Source organism: Micrasema longulum, unplaced genomic scaffold (genome assembly GCF_059751315.1).
Source record: "Micrasema longulum isolate JH-2025_06_02 unplaced genomic scaffold, ASM5975131v1 h1tg000958l, whole genome shotgun sequence".
Taxonomy (NCBI): Eukaryota; Metazoa; Arthropoda; class Insecta; order Trichoptera; family Brachycentridae; genus Micrasema; species Micrasema longulum.
Window position 1 is genome coordinate 141,303 of NW_028278149.1, and position 21,045 is coordinate 162,347.

General features: G+C 34.4%; 2 protein-coding genes across 4 annotated transcripts in view; both read left to right on the forward strand.

Moving 5' to 3' along the window:
- The first annotated feature begins 1,452 nt into the window (after positions 1 to 1,452).
- LOC148277892 (U6 snRNA-associated Sm-like protein LSm5) lies at positions 1,453 to 3,837 on the forward strand. Its single transcript, XM_088232226.1, has 3 exons — positions 1,453 to 1,729; positions 2,887 to 3,083; positions 3,724 to 3,837. Exons 1-3 carry the CDS (start codon positions 1,681 to 1,683, stop codon positions 3,754 to 3,756), a joined length of 279 nt encoding a protein of 92 aa, XP_088088352.1. The 5' UTR covers positions 1,453 to 1,680; the 3' UTR covers positions 3,757 to 3,837.
- Positions 3,838 to 7,849: 4,012 nt separating this feature from the next.
- pio (zona pellucida domain-containing protein piopio) overlaps positions 7,850 to 21,045 on the forward strand; it is an 82,487-nt gene continuing 69,291 nt past the window's right edge. Inside the window, exons 1-2 of one of the 3 annotated variants that reach the window (XM_088232245.1) lie at positions 7,850 to 7,964; positions 9,835 to 9,956. The gene's annotated coding sequence lies outside the window, so the exon portion shown is untranslated. Of the gene's footprint in view, positions 7,965 to 9,708; positions 9,957 to 21,045 lie in introns of all 3 variants that reach the window. The other 2 variants (XM_088232242.1, XM_088232246.1) reach the window with 2 other exon arrangements.

Consider the following 21,045-nt stretch of genomic DNA (forward strand, 5'->3'; position numbering starts at 1 on the left):
TTAATTGACATTCCATTTTACTATTTAAAACGGATTCCTTAAAATTATGGTACATATTATATTTTAAAAGATACACAAGTTTTCACTGTATGTAGTAAACACCAGGATAAGGTGGGTCTAATATGTTTTTATTATTATTTAGATTTAAATGTTTTAGTCGTAGAATTATGTAAATTCCATGGTTTTAATATTTGCCATTGATTTTAATAATTTGGGAAGATTGTTGTTACTTCTAAGATTAATAATTCTTCTTGTTAGTTTTTTTTTCTTTTTCATCTCCCAACTGGGGTGTTTTAGTCAATGTCGAGTTATAGATTTTTAATTTATTTAAATATTTACACATGTGCTCGTACAATTTACAAATAAAGGTTTTAGTATTAAATATTAAATACACTTTACAAGTATATGGCTTATTTACAACTTCTTCTTTTCTACATCCACTCCTAAGGCATGACCAGTGCAGATGTTTGGTTTAACAACGTGTAACATATTTTACTGTAAACTATAGCTAACTTTGTGATTGATAATACTAGAATGATTTTTGTTCTTTTGGGCGGTTCTAGAGTAGTGGCGCCTTATTATTCTGAGAAATATGTATTGCAATAAATAAAGAAATTGTCACTCTTTTATATCATTTCCTTAGATTTGATTGCAAATAGCATTGCGTTGATTGGAACACGTAGAGCGAATGGACAGCGAAAGCACTGATAAAAAGATTAACGATGTAAACGTTGATGGATGCAGAAATAGTGGAAGACCAAGAAAGACATGACATGACCAAAATTCCACTCGTCCATGCGTTTTGTAGCTGCACAATGATTGGTTATTTAGTTTCCAAATATCAACTATAAAATACCGAAATTTTGTAAATGGGATCTAGAATTTCAACCATAAATGCGCTTAGTAGCTGAAAGACGTGTTGTAATCTTACTCCTTGAAATGATTTACATTATTATTGTTTTTGAATATCATAATACAGTAAATATATTTGTCAATTTTTAAAATGTGTAAATGGGAGCTAGATTTCTTACCATCTAGCGCTCTGTAGCTGCAAGACGTGCTGGTATATTTATTTATTGTACAGCGCCTTTGAGGCAATTTTCACAAAAATGGCGCAACATAAATTATACAACAATATATTTATAGACCAACCCAACAAATATTTGAAGATAAAGATGTCAAAAGTCGGAATACTCAGCGCGCTTGCATGAAAATGTATGAATGTAGAAGAAGCGAGATTTGTATAAAAAGACCGAGTGGTATGGCATTCAATCTTCTCTGCCTACCCTTACAGAGAAACGGCGTGAAAGTTTGTTTTTGAAATAATGCCCTTTGTCTATTCGGTTAAGCGAGTACTTTTTACGTTTCTTTAAACTTGTCTAGCAACATTGCTGTCAATTAGTCAGAAGCTTTTATCTGTGGTAATTAGTAATTAGCGAGCACAGACTACAGTTAGCGAGTTGAATCTCTGGTTGTCAATTGGACTGTTTTTCTACCGGTTTGACTGTTAGTCTGGGAATAATTTGTGGTTAGTTTTGAGCATTGGGTTGTGGCATGCGCGTTGAATCGTGAAAAATAAACACGAGTTCAATAAAAGCACTGAAGAAATATAATCAAAGGTTTAATACAAATTGATTCTGTTGCCCTGTCTGTGAATTTAAGCTTCCAAATCACGTCATTATGGCTCAAATCACAACACCGGCAAATCCGTCTACACTTCTGCCGTTAGGTTAGTTGTCAATTATTACATATTTCAAATTATTGTGTACTATGCTCCGTCTTCATGAAGAGAGTGGCATCTCCAAAAAGTGAAATGTTGGCAAAATCAAAAATCAAGAAAATAAAATGCCAATTTGAAAGAAATCTTTGAACAGTTGGTATTTTTGTTCATTTTACGATTCCATGTCCGCTCCCTAGTTGGAGCATATGTTGTCCATGAAAATCATCCAGGCTTTTCTGTCGGCTGCCAGCTCCTGTGCACCCTCCCAAGTCAGGTTCGCGTCCCGTAGTTCTGACATTAACTGCCAACCAACAGCCGCAGACGTCCAGGATGTCGAGCAGCTCATGCCTTGTAAAGTAGGTAAGCGTGGTTAAGGCTCTCAGGAGGCATCCGCAGTATATGGCCCAGCCAACTGTATCACCTCCGCTTGATGACAGTTGTTACCGGAATTTGTTGCGTCCATTCTCTTATTTCCTCATTCCTTACAAATCTCATTGTTTTGCTGTTTTCCACCCTAGTAAGGTGCCACGGTACGCATTCCTGAAGGAGAATAAGAGTTATTTAGGCTGCATTTGGTTTTCACTGAGCCTTCATACTGTTGACTACGGTGCCTGCTATTCCTAGCTGCACTCCCAGCGCTTTTTAAATGCTGCCATTTTCCGTAACGCATACACCCAAGTATTTGAAGCTCTCGACCCTTTCGATGTCTTGGTTTGACAGAGTCAGGGGATTTTGGGCATCAAGGCACTAAGTGTTACACAGTACATGGGTTTTCGCAATATTGATTTTTAAACCCATGCGTGTGGAGTACCTAATTATCCAATCTACAGTGACTTGAAGACCCCCGGAGTTGTCAATCATTCTTACTCTTAGTGGTGGGGGTCAATGTTATTACGCAAGCTCCTGACGTCACTGCGACCTGTGAAGATCTATTGTGACGGGTCCCTGTGAATAGTTCTCGCTCCTCAATCCCAGATCTATAAAGAGCCTGGCTACTGTGTGGAAGGCGAGAGTTTAAATTTTGCTAAATCTCCCCCCCCAAGCCCAGATCCGTAAAGTATCGGGCTATTTGGTAGGGGGCGAGCTCTTTAACACCCCCAGCTTTAACCAGCGGTCCCCCGAGGATGAGACTCATCAATTACTAATGCATTTTTAATGCATTTCAGAACTGGTTGACAAGTGTATAAGATCTCGTATCCACATCATTATGAAAAACGACAAAGAGATTGTCGGGACGCTTCTGGGGTTCGATGACTTCGTTAACATGTTGCTTGAGGATGTTACCGAGTACGAGTCGACTCCGGAAGGGAGGAGAGTCACCAAGCTGGACCAGATTCTGCTCAACGGGAACAACATAACTATGGTAATTTGAGTGCTGATTTAATTGAACCTTTCTGATTATCATTCAAATAATTTTTATCAAACTTACATACTATTCATATTTATATTATCTGTAGGTGCATATAATATGTATTTGTATGTTAGTTTTGAATTAACGTGCGCTCATTGTCAAACTTTGTTTTATTGTTGACATTTATCGTATTCACTGCATTTTGTGGTTACATACCGTACTCGTATTGTATGGGACTCGTTGCACATTATTCATTCAGTGTGGATCAATTAAATTTTAAAATAAAATGCTTTTTTTTCAGAATGAGGTTTAGAAATTTACTACACTTAAAAAAATATAATTTATAACATTTCTTGACTTAAATATTTATAGAAAAGTTTCGAAAGTAGATATAAATTATTTTTCTATTTTTATAATCAAACTTTTAACAAAGCTCTTTCCTGCACACTTTTCAATATGATAAGAAGTTTTATATTTTTATACCTACGCACCCACACACACGCACCCTCTCCCTCATTCATTCAGACATGGACATGCACACTCTCCCTCATTCATTCACCACATTCACATACACACACAGGAATACAAACGTCACACGTAAACTCTTTTTCTTATATATTATGTATTATTAGATTTTATTTGTTTTTTCTAGTTGGTGCCTGGGGGGGATATGCCAGAAACATAAAGAATAATGTAAGATTCTTGCCTAGTTTATAAGTTTTTTGTATTTATAATTAATTACAATTTCTTTTTAAAAAAATGCAAATTTGTTTTATTAAATGTGTTTTTTTTTGTGCGTGGGTAGGCTGAAAAGTAATGAGCACATACTTGTAGAACACGAACCACAACAAATAGCAAAATGGGGATAAAAGTACATTTAATTACAGTTCTTAAGTAAAGTTTATATTTGAATCACTAACTTTGTGGTTATTCATTATAATAAAATACTGGATTAAAAGTACTTCATGTTGAAAATAAAATATTAAAATTAGACAACTTAGAAATTAAAAAAGCCATTCATAATAAGAAAACAATTAATAACCAAATAAACAATATTTCTTTAAGTCCTCTCGTGTCTAACTTCGAAAATAATGATATCAAATTACCACCTGTGTAAGGAAAAAACGACTTGATTTATTGGGTCCACGTGTAGTATTTAGTGAACATGATAAAAAAAAAAGGAATCAATTCATTAGTTGCGTAAACCTTGACGATAAAGCTTGTTTGCTTGGGTCGGTAGAAAAAAAAAAAAAATAGTGGTTAAAAACAAAGTCGTTTTATTTATTTTATTACAGTTCTTAAGCTTCAAAATCATATCTTAATTTATTGCAACAGAAAGAAAAAACATTTTTGATCAGGGAATATGGAAGTCTAGGCATTCACAGGGCTTATGGCCTGTCATTGACTGGTTTAAGTGGCCACTTTATACACTGCATAACATTCGCCATTCTGCCCGTGTTTAAATATCCACATTTCCTCGGGGGTATTGATTCAGCCGGATAAATCTCACCCACATGATAAAGGTTTCATCTCTTTTACTTCACAAAAGTCAACAGATAAAAGAGTTGAGGAAATGTGGATGTTAAAACATAGGCGTAGTGGTGAATGTCACACAGTGTGTAAAGTGGCCACTTAAACCAGCCAATAAACAGGTCATAAGCCCTGTAAATGTCTTGACTTCCATATTACCTTCTCTAAAACTGTTTTTCCTCTCTGTTGCAATAAATTTAGATCATAATACATTTAGGTGAAATAATTCAATTAGATGAATCTTACCCGCATTAATAAAGGTATCGGCTCTTTAACTTCACAAACATCAACAGATGAATGAATAAAGATGTTCAAATATGGGCGGAATGGTGAATGTTATACAGTGTATAAAGTAGCCACTTAAACCAGCCAATGACAGGACATAAGCCCTGTAGATGCCTAGACTTCTACATTACCTTCTCCAAAATGTTCTTCATCTCTGTTGTAATTTGTTAAAATAAATGTGTTTTTCTCAAGCCTGGGTATTCTATGCTGTAATTCACTAATGTAATTAGGTCTCCTGGCTTGTTGTGGTGCAAAAAAAAAACATAGCTACCAACAGCATGCGTACCACAGCACTTCGGTAATATATTGTGGTGCAAGTAATATGGTATAGGTGTATAGTGGGATTTGCTTGTTAGTATATTTAGCGTCCTGACGAAAAGACGTATTCGTCTCGAAAGCGGTAGACAGAAAGTCAGTAATGGGTTAAAAAATATTTGCCAACATTTAGCGTTTAACCAAAATGTTTCATCCAATCAATAACAATGCGGTGCCCTATGACCCACGAGGCTCTAATGAAAATGATCATAAAATACATGAATTACACAAATAAAGTTATTTATATTTTTAAACTAAAGTAATAAGTCATTCAAACTACTTTTAAATACAAGAAAAAAGTGGTCTCAACAAAGAAAATAAAAACGAAAATACTATACGCATGAAACAAAAAGGAACGCATCACATGTACTAACAATTTATTAGCGTCTGTATAAATGAATGAACATTTTGACGAAGTTTTCCTTTCCATCTGTCAAAATTTCCCGCCTCGTAGCAACAAATTTTGTTGCAATATCTACCGAAAGGAAACGCGTTTCGTGTTCCTCTCTTTTCAAAACTGGTTTTCCGCATTCTAATCAAGGCGTTGGAAAGAGACAGCCGCTATCACGTAATGCTGAATTCCATTAAAGGTGAATTAGAATGAAACAGAACACAACTGTCTGGCGTTGCCGTCTCGCTTCGGCCAAAACAGGTTTTCAAACGTACTCCTTGAGGGAGAAAGAGATGGATTTATCGGGGATTGTAAGGAAAACTGAGATAGAAATATTACAGGTAAACTACTCGAATATGGTTGCCAATGAAGAGAGATATGCAACGGACCATTTTATTTATATATATATTATTATTATTTACAACTTCGAATAAAACCATTAATTGACAACTGTCGCGCTTTTAAATTACTTACTGTAGGTACTTACAATCCGTTTAACCTTCCGCAAACATTTTCTTATGTGTGAGTGACAAAAAATTTAAAATCAAATATTCTAGTTTGCCTACTAACACAAATTAAATTTGTATACAATTTTTTGAGTTTATCAGAATTTTTGTAGACAAGAACTGTATTCAACCCCCTAGGAAGTTGTAAATATTAACATATATTCTGTCATATACTCCTAGCTTCCTTTACATTCTTACATCTTAAAATACATGCTCTTCGGCTGTCTGCTTTTGAGATGACCAGACTTGAAATTTTGGTTTATCCGATCACGCCACGTCTTTCTTGGTCGTCTTGGCCATTCTTTCGTCATCCACTCGTTCTACATGATCAAACCATCTACATGAGTGATCCTTTCTTAATGTTAACAATGGGGATCTTCAGCCTTACGGGAATTTGGATACAAAGAATGCTTCTTACGCGCGGTAAACATTAGAAGGCAAAGTTTCTTGAAAATGCACGAAAAAAAAAAATTTTAATAAATGCGAACGACGTCACTGGTTCATATGAATCAACCAATGATAATAGGGTTACGGAATTTTTTTGGTTTACGGTATTTCAGCGGACTAATAGGCAGAACTGACTGAAAAGATGCGGAAGAAAACTTGAGACGTCACATGCGGAGTAATTTCAGAAATACAAAACACTAAAAAATCATAGCCTTGATAATACGATATATAAAATATATATATATATATTTTTTAATATTTCCTTAGTTTAGTAGTCTATTAACAAATCAAAAAATATGAAAAAAACCACTGAACTTCCTCTGTACATATGTCTCAAATTTTCATTCTCATCTGATTTCGTCGTTCGTAATCGTAACCCTGTGGTGGTATTCAGAATCCTCTACCCCCTAGAGTGGTTAATTAGGGGATTTTTTTTAATACGACGAAACTTTGCTTCACATAATGGTAACACTGGTGATTAAACGTCAAATGATGTAAAAAACGGAAAAAAACGAATGCTGTTTGCTCAATTCAACCTAATTAACTGTTTTGAGTAATGCTTAATATCGCAATAATGTTCTAAATGAAAATCATCATGTTTGATTTCACGTGTTCATAGTAATTTGACATTTAATGATCAGTGTAGCCAGCCAGTTTGAAGCTAAATGTAAACGCATGCAACAAATAAAAATCTGTAAATAATCACTTTCTAGGGGGTTGAGAAGATTCAGACTACTACCCGTGTTTGATTTCCATTTGAAGAGATCGCATTTCAACCACGCTTACTCTGTTTTTTTTTTTCCTTTGCCAGTTCCATGTTTCACTTCCATACATAAGTGTTGGGACTAACACCCCGTTTTCTAGCTTCGATCGACATATTTTTACTAGCAATTTCACTCTCCTCTTGAAAATGCCGAACAAGTCTCCAAAGATATAAGTCATTAAAACATTTGTAATATTGCATAATAGCGAATAACTCAATCGAAAGTAAAAATATGTACCGTTGCAGTGCTCACCTTCGCTATCACCTTCCTACACAGCTGAAAAAACACAAGGCATTGCGACCACAGCCGCCAACTAGTAAAAAGACAACCCAAGAACACAAGCGCAAAGAAAACTATCGAACAATCAACAAAACCTTATTGCTAAAGCCTTCGAAACTTCACGAAAGAAAGCTTGGAGGTGCAATTTTTCCACCTGTCGAAAAGTTTATTTCAAACGTACGCCTGTGATTTCATCAAAACGTCTTTTGTTTTGTGTTTTTTGTTTAAATACACTTGTTTTACTTGTGATTTTGTTGTTTTCTCGTGGGTTCAAGACGCTTTGGAGAACTTTGGCCATTTTAAACTTTTCATATGGTTAGTTTTTAGACCTCGTCTGACGTTTCGCGTCGCGGCCGCTGATTTTGACTTACGAAAAGTAATTTAAAACTCTCAAAAACATAATTTAAAATCCGAATTTTTAATATTATTGTAGTCAAACTTGCTTGTTACACTGTGCATGATATATTTATAAAGTTTTTATTGTTTTGAGTGTGCAGATAAGCGAATAGGATCCATCTGTTGAGATGAAAAGTGCATATACTCAATTTGACGGCCATTCTATATGATGTCATAGGGCAAACTCATAAGCCATGGGTGTATCCTGGTTAAAATGATTAAAAATAACATAAAGAAAATATTAACACATTACAACAGAGATGAAGAGCATTTTAGAGAAGGGAATATAGAAGTCTGGGCATCCACAGGGCCTGTCATTGGCTGGTTTAAGTGGCCACTTTACACATTGTGTAACATTCACCATTCTGCCCATATTTGAACATCTATATTCCTTCAATTCTTTCATCTGTTGACGTTTGTGAAGTTAAAGAGCTAAAACCTTTATTGTTGCGAGTGAGATTCATCTAATTGAATTACTTTACAATATTTTTCAATTTTTATACTTCTTCTTGGACCAAGACATCAACAATGTTTTGAGTAGTTCAATATTTTTGTAGACAAGGACTGGATTCAACCCACTAGGGAGCTGTTAATATGAAATATTACAATAGAGATGAAGAACATTTTAGAAAAGTGAATACAAAAGTCTAGGCATCTACAGGACTCATGATTCATGACCTATCATTGGCTGGTTTAAGTGGCCCTTTTACACACTGTGTAACATTTCCCATTCTGCCCATATTTGAACATCTATATTCCTTCAATTCTTTCATCTGTTGATGTTTGTGAAGCTAAAGAGCTGAAACCTTTATTTATGCGGGTGAGATTCATCTAATTGAATTATTTCACCTACATACTAGGCAAAGCCGGATTTTTTTTAAAATTTCCATACTTCTTCATGGACCAGGTGGATTTATCAACAAACTCAGAAATCTCCACCAAAAAAGACAATTAGTTGTTGATGCCAAAATAAACTGTACATAAAATCCTACCTATCTAAATAATAGCGTAATTCAAACCCGTCTCTAAATCTTGCAAAATAGATTTCTACTAGCAAACTTAGAAATCTTCACCAAAAATGGAAAATTAGTTGTTGATGCCAAAATTAACTGTACATAAAATCCTACCTACCTAAATAATAGCGTATTTCAAACCCGTCTCTAAATCTTGCATAAACATATTTCTATTAGCAAACTTAGAAATCTCCACCAAAAACGGAAAGTTAGTTGTTGATGCCAAAATAAACTGTACATAAAATCCTACCTACCTAAATAACAGCGTAATTCAAACCCGTCTCTAAATCTTGCAAAAACAGATTTCAATTTTACTACTAGACACCGCAAACTTAGCATTCTCCATTGAGTTGGTGAAGCATAATTACAAATCTCACAATTATTTTTTCAAAGTTTTTTGCAAAAATCTCAAAAACTCCTTCAATGGTGATTTCTAAGCTTGCTTCTAATACCCTCAAGTATTACATTTTCGTACATAAATTTAGATTTTACTCCCCCCTCGAGATGTACCGATGAAAGGAGCGTTTGTAATCGCAATCGCGGCCCCGGTCAAAGATGTATATAAAAAAAAAGTTTTCAGACGTTGCCTAGTATGTAGGTAAAATAATTCAGATGAATCTCACCCGCATAAATAAAGGTCTCAGCTCATTACTTTATTTTACTTCACTTGATTTCAATTCTCGTACATAATACGCCTTTTTCATATTTTAGGATAACGACTAACCATGTAATAAATATAGAAAAGTAAATTAATTAATTAATGATAAATCTCCGAATGCTTTCATACGAAAAACGAAAAACATTGTTCACATATGTAATTATGTATATTTTAAAAAGTGTTTTGTATGCGCAAAATAGTGTTTAAAATATAATTTTTATTAACGAGTAAATTTTGTGAGGATTCTAAAAAAGGACGCCCGAACTCGCCTCTTCCTGACATTACCGAGCATTTCTAAAAGGTACGTGGAAGTTTTTTTTTAATACAGAAGAGGTCCCAAAACTGAGCCCTGAGGACAGCCACATGAAATCTCAGGTGATAAGAGTGTAATTCATCCATAGGATGTATCCATGTAAGGGAATTACTCTCTTACCACCTGAGATTTCATGTGGCTGTCCTCAGGGCTCTGTTTTGGGACCTCCTTTGTGGAATGCTTTGTTCGATGAATTTTTAGAAGCTCAGCCTCATCAAGTGAGGGTTATCACTAGAGCCCGCCCAGGGCACTGCAGATTGAACAAACAAACATTTCGCTAGAATAAACCTTTCCCAAACTTCTAGATGCAAGCTCTGCAGTGCAGATGAGGAAACCCATATACACATTCTATGTGAATGTGATGCTTTACATCATAAAAAGAGCCTCATTCTCGGGGGACCACTAGTTAAACCTGGGCCTGAATTATGAACGCTATCTTCATCTGTATATATCGAGACGGTATACTTAACTTCTGTACCATGTATATCTTACCTCAGTATGTTCTACCTACTTGCCATATCGACATCGTATGATCGAAACGAACCAATGAATGACCGCAAAAAATAGTCCGCGTTACAGATCCTTTAAAAAATGTTCTCATTCATATTTTAAATAGGCTTCTGTGATAGAAAGTGCGCACTTCAAATCGATTATAAACTCCAATAAATCCCAATTCAAGCGAAAAATGCTCGTTTGAACATGATTTTCAAAAGACTTTTGACAATTGCCAAGACGATATGCTTAACGATCGTCTGTATTTACCTACCGAGCGACTACAAAGCTGGCTCTTTTAATGTCTCGATACGTGCACTCCGGAAAATAGTAAAACAATCGTTAAAAATATAATAACGATTTTTTTTTCATAGTGGAAACTTTCTTACGCCTAGATACTCTGATTTTAAACTCCAATAAATCCCAATTCAAGCGGAAATGCTCGCTTGAATATGAGTTTTATATGACTTTAGGAAATTACCTAGACGGTACGCTTAACGATCGTTTGTATTTATCTAACAATTTACTACAAACCCGAATCCTTTAACGTCACGATACCTACACTCAGAAAGATAGTAAATTAGATAGAAAAAATATAACGACTAAATTTATTTTTTACAGTGGCAACTTTCTTACGCCTAGATACTCTGATATGTTAATAGGGCAGACTCTAGTGACATTATTTTTCGCATCTAGCCACTCGTTTCGAAAACTGACAGTTATGTCGGAATTTAATCCGACTTCAAAATTTACTTGTTTCTCTCTTATATTTTGAATAGGCTTTTAAGAAAAAAAATGCCAGCCTCAAAACGATGAAAAATTTAGGTAAATCGTAATAAATTTAGGTAAAAAGTAAGTACTTGCGTCAAAGCTTGATGGTGGGGGAATCGGTAGTGTATCTTAGTAGTCGGTCGGGAGACTTATATCTTCAACTATGACGTCATACTGAAGCTATGTCATTTCAGTGCTTAGATATGTGTACCGTGACGTACGCTTCATCTTGTTTCACATCGATGTACCTACCCAAATCTTGAAGGTCGGGGGTCGGTGGTGTATCATCGTAATCGCTAGAGAGTTTATCTTCAACTATACCGTCAAGGTGAAGGTATGACGTCTTTATCTTCCCATAAAAGAGCTAAAGAGCCCGCCCCTTTCCTAATAGCCCGATACTTTATGTATCTGGGCTTCGACGGGGAGATTTAGCAAAATGTATCCTCTCGCGTTCCACACAGTAGCCAGGCTCTTTATTGACCTGGGCGTGGAGGGCGAGAACTATTCACGGAGACACGTCACAATAGATCTTCACAGGTCGCAGTGACGTCAGGAGCTTGCATAGCACTGACCTCCACCTCTAAGAATAAGAATATATTATGCTACCCATATATAAACAGTGTGGAGAAGGTCCAACACAAGTTTTTAAAATTTATGAATTTCAAGTTAAACATTCCAATTGAAGAGCTAAACTATTAATGTTTTTTTAAATTTTTTTATTTTATTTAAATTTTATTGATAAACCCTTACGGGTTACATACATTTAATAAAATGTTTTCACTTTTAAAATTCACATTCTACTGTTAATAATAATATTTTTAACATCTTTTGTAAAGGTTGTCTGAGTCTTTTGTTTAGTTTTGTCTGGTAGTTTATTGTATAATTTCAGTCCATGGTTTATAAGTCTCGATTGTCCTTTTCTCGTTTTAAAAGATTGTATATGATATTTCTCTGATATTCTCGTATTGTGTTCATGTTTACTACAGTTTTTTTCAAGTTTTAATTCTTCGTCTACAATTACATCAGTGGCCAATTTATGAATAAATTTTAAAGATTCTAGTTTAAAAAGTTCAGTTACGTTTAATTGTTTAGTTTGTTCAAAAAGTTCTTTAGTTGCTGTTAGATAGGGAAGGTCATATACTAACTTTAATATTTTATTTTGCTGTCTTTGTAGTCTGTTTATGTCATTTTGATATCCTGTTCCCCATAGTAGTTGCATATAACATATTTTAGTTTTTACATATGCTTCATACATTTTTTTTTTTTCCTTTATTGGAACAAAGTTTTTGGTTTTAAAAAATAGACTCGATAAAGTTGCCACTTTGCTGTTTAATGAAGCAGTTAAAATTATATGTATTAGTGATGAAAGGAAATTTCAGATTTAGTGCTGCTTTTCAAGTTATTAAATAATGTTCTTGATTATTAAATAATTTTTATGTGAAACAGCGTGGGATGAGTCAAAATACTTCTTTTGCTGTTGATTTGCATAGTTCAAACTATGCTAAATACTCACCTAGTCCACGGCTCCACATGTTAGCGAACAAACATGGAAGCTTAGATTTATTTGATTTATCTTCATACAAATTAAAATCATTACTTTTTCATCACTTCTTTTCTAAATTATAAATATGCACTAAGTGTTATACTTGTTTGGCTGTTTATGCTACGAGTATGATACATCGCCTCTGTTACTTCAATACTTGTTTTATTTAAACTCTTTATTTATTGTTAATTTGCTGCATATCTATGTTGTAATTTTTTATTTAATTTTCTTTTATTGTATCTTTATTTTATGCTGATTTTATTTTATGTATCTATATTTTCTATACTCTGTACAGGTGTTTTGTTTCATTATAATTGTTTTTCAATATTATTTTATACTTTTTTAAAGGCGTAACCGTCGAAATGAATAAATATACAGTGTAGATTGCAAAGTTCTCTGCAATTTGATGTGGTAATGTCTTGCGGAGCCTCTTGCGCGGTAATTAAGTAATCAGAATATCGCTGTTAACTGCTTGACCTTTACATTCTAGAAGTAGGAAGTGCTTTTTGCAAAATATATTCATTTTTTGTCCAATCAATCAACACACGTGGGCACCAGTGAAGTTCGTTGGCTCGAAGTTAGTCATATATCCAAATTATTCCAAACCACCGCCTGCGTCTCCAAGAAACGTAGGTTGAACCACTGACGTAAAATAAATGGACGCGTTATTCCTAAGCTAGCTACAACAAAGACAACTTAAACAAATTTCGGATTTCGTGAGCAATGGTCAAGGGGATTTTAGAGCTTTCGATTAATGGATTACGGACGTAATCTCTCCATAATCTATTTACTATGCACTGGGTATCGCAAATCCGTCTAACTTCTTGACTCTAGATTCTGCCTCTTTTGGGTTTCCCTGCGAGTGCCTTTTGTACTTTCATCTCTGACGTTCTGAGCAGTTATTTAGTTTTTCTATTTAGTTTTTCTGAGGTGAGGTTACTGACTGCATAATAAATGTAAACAACGAATGTCTCGAGCAAGTAGAAGAATTTGTGTACCTGGGAAGCATGTTTTCAAGAGATGGAAGAGTAGAAAAAGATGTTGAAAGAAGAGTGAATGCGGGCAACAAAATGAACGGAGAACTAATCACAGTAATTTCTAATAAAAATATGTCAATCGAAGGTAAACTGGCAGTGCACAACGGAGTTTTAGCCCCAACACTTATGTATGGAAGTGAAACATGGAACTGGCAGAGGAAGGATGAAAGCCGAGTGAACGCGGTTGAAATGCGATCTCTTAGACGAATGTGTGGGAAATCAATGTATGACAGGGTTACGAATGATGAAATCAGGCGAGAGTGTAAATCTGAGACAAGTATAATTGATAAGATTAAGAAAGGGTCTCTGAGATGGTTCGGTCACGTAGAACGAATGGACGACGAGAGAATGGTAAAACAAGTATATATGGCAAAAATGAACGGCAACGTTAGACGAGGACGGCCGAGGAAGACGTGGCATGATCAGATAAACCAAAATCTTAAGTCTGGTCATGTCAAAAGCAGACAGAACCGAAGGGCATGTATGACAAGATGTATGAATGTGGAAGAGGCTAGGAGTGTATGCCAGGATAGACGTGTGTGGCGGTCCATTCTCTCTGCCTACCCCTACGGGGAAATGGCGTGATGGTAGTAGTAGTAGTAGTTTTTCTACTTGGTTTTTCGGATTTTTTTTTTTCTCTCTATCTATCCTCGCCTCTGTTGTATACACCATGATTTGGTCTGACGCACGTTTTGTAAATCCGAATTATGTTTCCAATAATCATGTGTTTATTGTACTATACGATATTTCTTAGGCATCCAGATGTTTACTCACTGAGATGGATATGTTCTCATCATTACTATGACAGCATCATCTGCATGGCATGTGATTTTAATGACTTTATCTCCCTAAGTGGATACTCCTTTTTTTATTCTTAAAAGCGTTTTTTTTATACATATTTATTCTGCTTGTGTAAGAAAAGGTTTTAGGTGTATATATTGTTGTTGTATATTTGGTTATAAAGGTGCCAAACTTGTTTTTTTTTGTTGTTCTCAATATGTGTTATTTTCTAAATGTTAATATTGTTTATGTCCCGAATTGAGTTATTGTAACTTCTGGGAATGTAATTCAATGTATTATACTTTGTGTTATATGATTTATAAATAAAAAAAATTAAAAATATATAAACTAATACCACGTTCGGACAAAGGGATTTCAATTTAAATCTATAACCTACTTCCACTATCTTTTAAAACAATTCATTATTCCATGTCCGCTCCCTAGTTGGAGCATATGGAGTCCACAAAGATCCTCCAAGCATCTCTGTCGGCTGCCAGCTCCTGTGCATCCTCCCAAGTCAGGTTCGCGTCCCGCAGTTCTGACATGGACTGCCGACGAACAGTCAGCAGTGGATGCCCAGGACGTCGAGAACCTGATGCCTTGTAAAGTAGGCAAGCGTGGTTAAGGCTCTCAGGAGGCATCCGCAGCACATGGCCAAGCCAACCGTATCACCGATGACAGTTGTCGCCGGAGTTTGCTGCGTCCGTTCTCTTATTACTTTATTCCTCGCAAAGTCAAACCACCGCACACCCAATATTCTTCTGAGACACCTATTCTAAAAACGCAGTATTTTGCCGTTTTGAGCCCTAGTGAGGTGCCACGATTCGCATCCGTAGAGGAGAATAGGTGTTATGCAGGCGTTATACAGGCGACATTTGGTTTTCACTTAGTAAATGTTCGATCTCCAGACAGCCTTCATACTATTGAATGTGGCACCTGCTATTCCTAGCCGCACTCCCTGTTCTTTTTGAAATCTGCCATTTTCCGCAACATATACTCCCAGGTATTTGAAACTCTCGACCCAATCGATGACTCGGTTTGTCAGGGGATTTAGGACATCAAGACATGAAGTAAATAGGTTTTTGCAATATTGATTTTTAAACCCATGCATATTTAAAATAATTAGTAATGAGAAAATGTTCGAAAAGGCTATAAAAAATGGATAGTGGAGCTAGGTAGAAGTAAAATGGATTGTCTCATTCGCCCAAACCAATATTGAATCAACTGCTCTACAAGTGTATAGCTTATGTTAAGTTTTTGTTCTTTCATTGTACGTTTTGAATACATTGTACGATTTGAAGGCAATTATCATTATGAAACTGATATCCTTCATTGCATTTTGTTGTGTGGATACAAATATTTATAGGAGGTATAATTTGTTCTTTCAGTGTAAAAGTGATGTAATATGTTGTTTCAGTATTCAGAGACAAAATATTGCCATCGAACCATTCTTTAAATTGATTAATATCTAAGAAAGTAGTCATGATATTTGCGAGAGTTCGCGTTCATCGGAATTCTCCGTCACAGCATATAAAAGACACAAGATAAGTACTTTGTGTGGTAATTCCGCTTCGAGTGTGTTCAGACTTCTGTTGTTACCATGTGACCTTCCAACCGACGCAAACGTCTTTGTATTATGGGAATACATTAGGCTGTTCCAATACCCGCGTATCGATTCGTGTAAGATATAGTCGCCACCCATGTTTATAGAAGCCCGAATGACAATATCACAAGGCAACTTTGTATTGTACATTGTACCATACGCCAGGGGGAATCCTCTAAATAAGCGATTTCGCACAGCTTTTGACTTTCGATAATGTTTTATAGTAACCATGTTTATGGGAAAATAATTAAAATAATTGTTATCTTTATATATATATAATTCTTCTGTACGTGTGATGTCACTGAACTTTTCCTAAACGGCTTAAACGATTTACGTGCGGTTTTCAGCGAAATGTAGATCTTTGCGCTGTGCGTGTTCGTAGATATTAAAATTTTCAATCGAATCTGTAAAACAAAGGTAGAAGCATAAATCTTTTTTCATTGACCTACCAGGGTTGCATTCGACGAGAATGCATATACAAAAAAAAAATAATGATGTTTTTTTTTTAGATTCTTTCCTTACATTCCTCATAATTTCTTCCCATTTATTTATTTTTCTGGATTTTTGGTTATACTGAAAATCGCATTCATGAATAAAGTGTACCCCTGTTGATGAGAAGAGCCGAGTTTGACTTTTGCAAAAAGAATTCTATATTTGAAAATCTTTTTTTTTTTTTGGAATTCAACCATAAACAAGTACCTAGGTACCTACTTATCAATGAATAGTCTTTTTCCAAGCTAATAGCAGGCAAGCCAACGTTTGACTAGGACAACGTCTGTATAGAAATTGAAAAAATAATATTTTCAGGCGTTGCCTAGTATGTAGGTGAAATAATTCAATTAGATGATGATAATGATAAAATTTATAAATAAACTTATCAATGAAACTTCTTGGTTTAGTTTTACTTTTTATTATTTTGACCAACGAGCGCTTTCGCCTAAGTGGGCATCTTCAAGACTGGTGATTTGTTTACAACGTTTACAGCTTTTATACTATTCTTAACATATTTTGGAGATAAGATAGAACAATATTTTAACAGGGGACAGAAAACATAAATATTTACAACTAGTTTGCTATACAATTCATTTTTGGGAGTTTTTGGACCGAAAGGGATTAAGTTTTATTATTTAAAATGTGGGAAGAGAACACATGGCGAAATACAACAGTGCACAGTGTTTCGAGTAGAACAAGCTAGGTTGACAAAATTATTTTAGATGATATTTCTGCGTAAAAATATTACATTGTGTGCATAAAATACAATTTTTGAAAAAAAAAATATCAATAAGGACTTTAGGTATTTTAGTAAAAAATATTCATTGTATTGTAAAATAAATGTTTATTTAAAAAATATTTAGCCGGACAATATTACATGGAATCATATTTGAATTATTTTCTTAATATTTAAATACATTTTTACATAAAGAAAAAATACATATTTATAAATATAAACGTAAAATTTTATATAAAAAAGTACATATTTAAAAATAAAACATTTCATTTCGATCAATTGCTACGAGATATTTTTTGTTTAAAAATGCCAATTAGTAAATAATTACATACTTTATGCCTATACATGTTCACTATTAATTGCCTAATTATGGTTAATTATTCAGTGTCAGAACCTTCTACGAAAAACGATTTGTAAAATAGTTTTAAAAGCACAACAAATAATACAGTATTAATAACTAGAGTGTAAGAAGTAAATTACAAAAATCATTTAAATCAATGAATGTAATAAAAGTAATAATAAAATATATATCTTCATCATATGTACAGGTAGTTAACAAATTATTTAGAAAATATTTTTAAAAATCTATTTCAATCCTAAAGACGAACAAAAAATTAAAACTAATTTTGAAAAAAATACAAAAACTACCTACTTATCAGTAATTATCATCTGATGATAATTCAGAGTCATCAGCAGAGTTTTCCAAAAAATAATCGTTCTCATTACAAGTAAAATTAGTTGGAAATGATTCACGTTGAGGTTCTATAGTAGGAGCTACAATTAATTTTAAAACCTCCGCAGGTAACTTGTCCGCCTTTTTTCTGAGAATTTCTCTAAGGCTGTTGATAAGCGGATCAGATGTTACAAGCAACATGGACAACAAGTCTCTATTAGTAACAATACGTGAAAATTTTCTGGTGTTTTGCTCTCGAAACCTTCGGCAGTCTTTGTTCCGAGCCTCTTGGGCTTCTTCCGAAAGTTGCCCAATAGGAAGGAGTGCGCTTCGAATTACTTCTGTACTATGAACTAATATTTTATGAACAGTAGCTGGCATGCAATACCAAGAATAGAGACTTATGTATAATTTTCTCGTTTCAACACAAAGGTTGTTAAATTCAACGGTATTTATTTCAAAACCAGAAGATAATGTCCTTAAAAGAATATCGAAATTCCTAATGTTGTAACATCTACTCCTGTAATCTGAGCACTTTGTTCGGGGTTTCCAAAAAAACGACGAGCAGTGTTTCCATCGTTTGAAGAACCAAATCCTGGTTTTGGTTTATCTACAATAAGACCCATTTCGCGTTTAAATCGTTGCCTGATTTCTTCGGTTTGCTGTTTAACGTTTGCTTTATCTTCATCGTCTCTAATCTGCCATTTTTTAACGTTCAAACGGTAACCAATATGTATAAAACATTCTAAACAACGAATCCAAGCATGGAGAGTGGATAAACCAAATCCAAAATATTCTTTGTTACTTTCAAAGTGCCCAGATTCATCGTTCATCAGCTTGGGAGTAGCACCACATATGTAACACGTTTGTGTTGATAGATTTTCAGTCAAGGCGTTGCAGACTTTTCCGTCGATCATAGTCAACAAAAGTTCATGTTTAATAGTGATTTCAGTATCTCTAAAACTACAAATAGTTGGAAATAAATTGTTTACTTCTTCTAAAACCTTATTACTTTAGGATTTTGTAAACTCATTTGTTTCTTTGGCAAATGTAAATTTTATCGGGCGGCAATACATTGTAGACGAAGGCCGTGGGTTTTGCCAAATGATGTTGTTGTCGTTATGTAACTTAATGGGAACTAACGAAAATACAAACAAAAACTCGTTGGTATTTTCCGTCTCCTCAAATCTCTGTTTGTACGTACTGTGGCCGGAACTTCCGTCACATCCCCATTTACTTACAAGCGTGAAAGATGAATTAGGGGGTACACTATTAAAAACATCAGGCTGTGCCTCTATTAAGCGCTCTATAGTTTTATCTAATAAAGCTTGCAATTTTATTTCAGCACGAGTTTCTGTCACCATTATATGTTCTTCAGGAGGATAACATCTTTTTTTAGATTGACTTCAACAATAATAAGATGGAAACACATAATGCCCTACTTTCATGCACCACTTCCTAGTCTGTTTATATGTATGAGTTGTTGACTTAGAGTCTATATAATATGCTAACGCTTCGTCCCCACTTAATTTTCTTGAAATATCTGTAGCATAAGGAACTAGTTGTGAACCCTCATCAATTTTTCTTATAGCCTTAGCATATTTTTTATGACCTAAAGAACGCACTGCTATTTCTGCGGCGGTCATTAGTTCACTGGCACTCCGCGTTTGGGTGAGGTCATCCACTCGACGTTTCTTGGTCCTAAACGAGGAATCTTCAAAATCTTCGTGGTTGAGCCGTACATACTTGAAATTTTACGTCCTGAGTATCTAACCAACTTGCATATTTGGCTAAGAAACGATCCTTAGACTTTCCGGCCGCTATCCATTTTTGAGATAGTTTTTCTGATATGCTGAATAATTTTAACATATTTTTTTTTCGCAAATCATCTGTGATATCAATTAGATTAAATTTTTGATTAATATAATCGTAAAGATGAGAAAACTTTTCGTTTTTCGAAGATTTTATCCATTCTTCTAAAAGCTGCTTTTTTGTGAGGAAGTAGAGGTGTTATGAAAAAAAAAAAAAAAAAATAGTTGAACTACAGTGTGCTGTAAAAGATGTATAGTTTTGCATGACTGAATGTTTTGGCTAGTACATATATGAAATCTAGAGGGGTAAAAATGGATAAAAAAAAGTTAAGGACGATTAAAGTTATAATTTAAGGAGAAAAATATTTAAAACAATGGACATCTTTAAAAAATGTGGAATTGCATTATTTAATTAGAAACTTTCTTTTAATGTATATTATATTTTAGTACATACCTTGAATAATAAAATCCATCACTAAAAATATTCACTTATTGATTAGTAACTTCACAAAGATGTTGTTCAAATGGTAGCAAAATTCCAACTAATTTGTCGTTGCAAATGGATTTACCTAATTACCTAGCTATCGGCATCGATTACTCACCACTTAGCAGGGTGAAACCCCCAATATTTTTGGAATCATAGTTTAAAGGGGTTGTTCACATTAAACAGTCATCAATTCCAGGAAATCAGGTGATGAATTTTGTCAAGCTAGCTAGTTCTACTCGGCACACAGTGCAGTGTGGGGAATCTACATTTTAACAGATAAAGTTGGAAAATACTTTGGTTTTTTGACAGGGAAGTTTACATACTTATAAATGAAACATTCGTTGGTCAAAATAATAAAAAGTAAAACTAAACCAAGAAGTTTCATTGATAAGTTTATTTATAAATTTTATCATTATCATTAACTATGGAGTTTTATCAAGAAATATCAACAAAAAACATCAATATTATCAATTAGATGAATCTCACCCGCATAAATAAAGGTTTCAGCTCTTTAACTTCACAAACATCAACAGATGAAAGAATTGAAGGAATATAGATGTTTACACAGTGTGTAAAGTAAATTATTAACAGGATATTTATAAATAAATTAGTGGGTATATTATATTATAAACTCATTACTATTCAAGAGGCT

What these genes read in the sequence shown, in the direction of transcription:
- LOC148277892 (XM_088232226.1), top strand. Translation starts at nt 1,681, where the DNA reads ATGGCTCAAATCACAACACCGGCAAATCCGTCTACACTTCTGCCGTTA. An exon ending in GTCTACACTTCTGCCGTTAG is followed by an intron (nt 1,730 to 2,886) that starts GTTAGTTGTCAA and finishes AATGCATTTCAG; the next exon opens with AACTGGTTGACAAGTGTATA. An exon ending in ACGGGAACAACATAACTATG is followed by an intron (nt 3,084 to 3,723) that starts GTAATTTGAGTG and finishes TGTTTTTTCTAG; the next exon opens with TTGGTGCCTGGGGGGGATAT.